Genomic DNA, 3,354 nt, shown 5'->3' on the forward strand with positions numbered 1-3,354 from the left:
ATAAGTCAAATCACATTCTAATTTCCTGTTTTAGAATTTAAATGACAAATAACTCAGTTGACAGCAATCTATCAGTTGTATTTGATACATCTCTGAATGTGAAGATATTCTGTAGTTTCAATTAAAAGGCAAAGATTCTATTCTATTCTGACTTCTCCATGTGTTGTGTTAAATCTAACCCTCTTACTTATTTTCTCACAGGTTATAGGCTTGAGTGTTTTCCTCAAACACTCTTTGCTTGTAATAAATAAAGAGCCACTACCATCTGCGCCCCTCCAGCTCCACCCATCCTTTCTGCACCCTTCCTCCCCGAACGCACACACCACCGGGGCATCATGGGTACAGTGCTCTCTCTGTCACCCAGCTACCGCAAGGCGGCCTTGTTTGAGGACGGCCCGGCCACCGTGGGACACTACACAGCTGTCCAGAACAGCAAGAACGCCAAGGACAGTGCTACCGCCACAGCCGCCGCCAAGGGCCTCAAGCGCCCATCCATCATCAGTGTTTTGCCATGGAAGCGCATCGTAGCTGTGTCGGCCAAGAGGAAGGGCTCCAAGAAGCTTCCGTCAGAGGGAGGAGACGCAGGAGGCAAGGGGAGCCCACAGGATGGACATGTGGTTACGGCTACGTCCGCCGCCACGGCCTCCTCCGACAGCCTGAAGCTGAAGAAGTCCCAGTCCTGTGCCAACCTCTCGTCCTACACCTCCGCCACCCAGGAGCACCACTCTTTGGTCAATGGAAACACCACCACTACCTCCTCCCACCTGCCCACCTCCAAGACCCTGGCCAACGTAGCAACAGTCGCAGTGGGAAAAAAGAACTCCCTGATAGGCTCCGGCCTCCAGCCGTCCAACACGGCCGGCACACCTAAACGCGTCATTGTCCAGGTAATGTGGTGGTAAAAACACATCATGCAGTCTATACCATTTTCTGTTTCTTTTGTTAACTTATAATTGTTGTCTTTAAATGATGTGTTTGGTCTTATAAGCGCACTGGTCGTAATTGATTATGGTGTATATCCTCCACTGCAGTGCCTAAACATGGGCTGCCTTCCTCCAATCCAATATGAACATCGACCAACCAAAAGTGTATAAAAGCAACAGGGAAACCTCTAAACTGAGCAATAGTCCTCACAGCCCACAAGAGAAATCATTAGAGCCGAGATGCATACTTTGGACAAAATTAGCTAGTGCCTGGACCCTGCATTCCTCTTTCACACTCAACCTGAGCATCGCTAATAGTGTTCTGACCCGACGTCCTGAAGTGATTGCTGCAACACCTATTGATCTAAACACATTCTATCATAGAGTGGTGTTATTATTGTAGTATTAATGGTGAAAACACAGGATCTGATAGAACCCTAGCAACCTTATTAGCCACCATTTAGTTCACAAAATAATAAATGTATTAAATCGTTCGACCCCTCCCCTCCTTCCTCCCTCTTCTCCTTCCTTACATTGTCTGACATTAACCTCACTTACGTTGCATTATGTTCTCACCACCACTCATCTTGCCTCCTCCTTTTTCTCCCCTATGTCCCTTTCATTACCCCCCCCCCCCCCCTCCGTTTTACCTTCCCTATCTCTCCCCACATCCTCCCATCCAGGCATCGACCAGTGAGCTGATGCGCAGCCTGGGCGAGTTCCTGTGCCGCCGTTGCTATCGTCTCAAGCGCCTATCGCCCACCGACCCGGTGCTGTGGCTCCGCAGCGTGGACCGCTCCCTCCTGCTGCAGGGCTGGCAGGACCAGGGCTTCATCACACCGGCCAACGTGGTCTTCCTCTACATGCTGTGCCGCGACGTGGTCTCATCCGAGGTGGCCTCGGAGCGCGAGCTGCAGGCCTCGCTCCTCACCTGCCTCTACCTTTCGTACTCCTACATGGGCAACGAGATCTCCTACCCGCTGAAGCCCTTCCTAGTGGAGGCTGAGAAAGAGGCGTTCTGGGACCGCTGCCTGGAGATCATCAACCGCATGAGCGGCAAGATGCTGCAGATCAACACCGATCCACACTACTTCACCCAGGTGTTCGCCGACCTGAAGAACGAGAGCAAGAAGGAGGAGGAGAAGACCCGTCTTCTCATTGGCCTGGACCGATAGGAAGTTGAGGGTGGTGGGAGGCGGGTTTAGTGGGCGGAAGGGCGGAGGAGCAGTGGGGTTCGTGGAAGGGTGGAGGGGATGGTGGAGGTGAATGGATGAGGGAAAGGTAGAGAGGGTGGAGGGATGGAGAGATGTAAATGAGTAAAATGAGTACGGATGTAGTGTAGAACTACAGTTGAGCAGTGGTGCTGTCTGGCCTTTATTACACTACACAATTTCTTGTTGTTGCTTTATTTCGATAGTTGAGAGAGATAGAGTAGAGAGATACCAGCCCGCCCCTACAATAAACGATAACAACAAAATAATGTCAATGAAGTGGAACTAAGTGGTTGTAATTAGAACATAGCACTTACAATATTTGGGTTTTATAAAGAAGAAGCACTTAGGTGACAATGGCTTAACAGGCAAAGACAGCTCATGATCTCCCATGCATTGCCCGCAGGCAGCAACTACACATGGGATGGGATTTAGAGCATTTCTTAAACCACAGACCAGTGCCAAATCAGATCTTTGGTTTGGTGTACAGTCAAACCTTCAGCCACCTTATCTGACCTGATAAGAACCTGATTAGATTCCCACAACCATGAGAACACTTGGTGTTGCCAAACACCTAGCCCCCACTTGGCTCATTAGGGGATAATAATACATTGAGGAGAAGTACACATGATTATTAGATTTCTTGACAATTCAGGCTAGATTAGATTCCTTGTTGATATCAGCTGCCCAGCCCACAGGGCTTATAAAATGAGGCTGCTAATAGGATTCATTGAAATAGACGTGAGCCTAATTGTTTAAGTGTTTGCCTCAGGGCAATACGTCGTGCTTCACTCTGACCTGTTCTGAATTCTTATCATACAATACGAAAGCAACCAAAGGTGAGTCTAAATGCCAGATGACACCACTGTAAGCTGCTCATGTATATATTTGTGGAAAATATAGGAAATATTATAAAGACACAGGAAGTAAAGAAAACAGAAGAGGCAAACAAAGAACCAGTGTGTGAGAGGACAGAGACATTTATTTTGCCACAGAGACATCAGGATGGCAGAATCATATCAAATACGATAACCATGTTGCATTAGATCACTTTGTATGTCTGTGTGTAGCAAAGTCTGCACATCGATCACCTAACATATTGCCAAATCCACTTTACCCTAATCCCTTATCCAAAACCGAACTCATACACTGGTTATGGGGGTGCACCACTATTGAGACTTGAGACTTGACAAACACTGAAAGAAAAGGAATTGGAACCC

General features: G+C 48.0%; 1 protein-coding gene across 1 annotated transcript; it reads left to right on the forward strand.

Moving 5' to 3' along the window:
• Nucleotides 1-335: 335 nt before the first annotated feature.
• On the forward strand, nt 336-2,098 carry LOC308098536 (cyclin-dependent kinase 5 activator 1-like; the record flags this gene model as incomplete). Its single annotated transcript, XM_080446929.1, has 2 exons — nt 336-887; nt 1,607-2,098. 2 exons carry the CDS (start codon nt 336-338, stop codon nt 2,096-2,098), a joined length of 1,044 nt encoding a protein of 347 aa, XP_080303055.1.
• Between the last annotated feature and the right edge of the window lie 1,256 nt (nt 2,099-3,354).

Source organism: Gymnoscopelus braueri (genome assembly GCF_963280865.1).
Source record: "Gymnoscopelus braueri genome assembly, chromosome: 13".
Lineage (NCBI taxonomy): Eukaryota > Metazoa > Chordata > Actinopteri > Myctophiformes > Myctophidae > Gymnoscopelus > Gymnoscopelus braueri.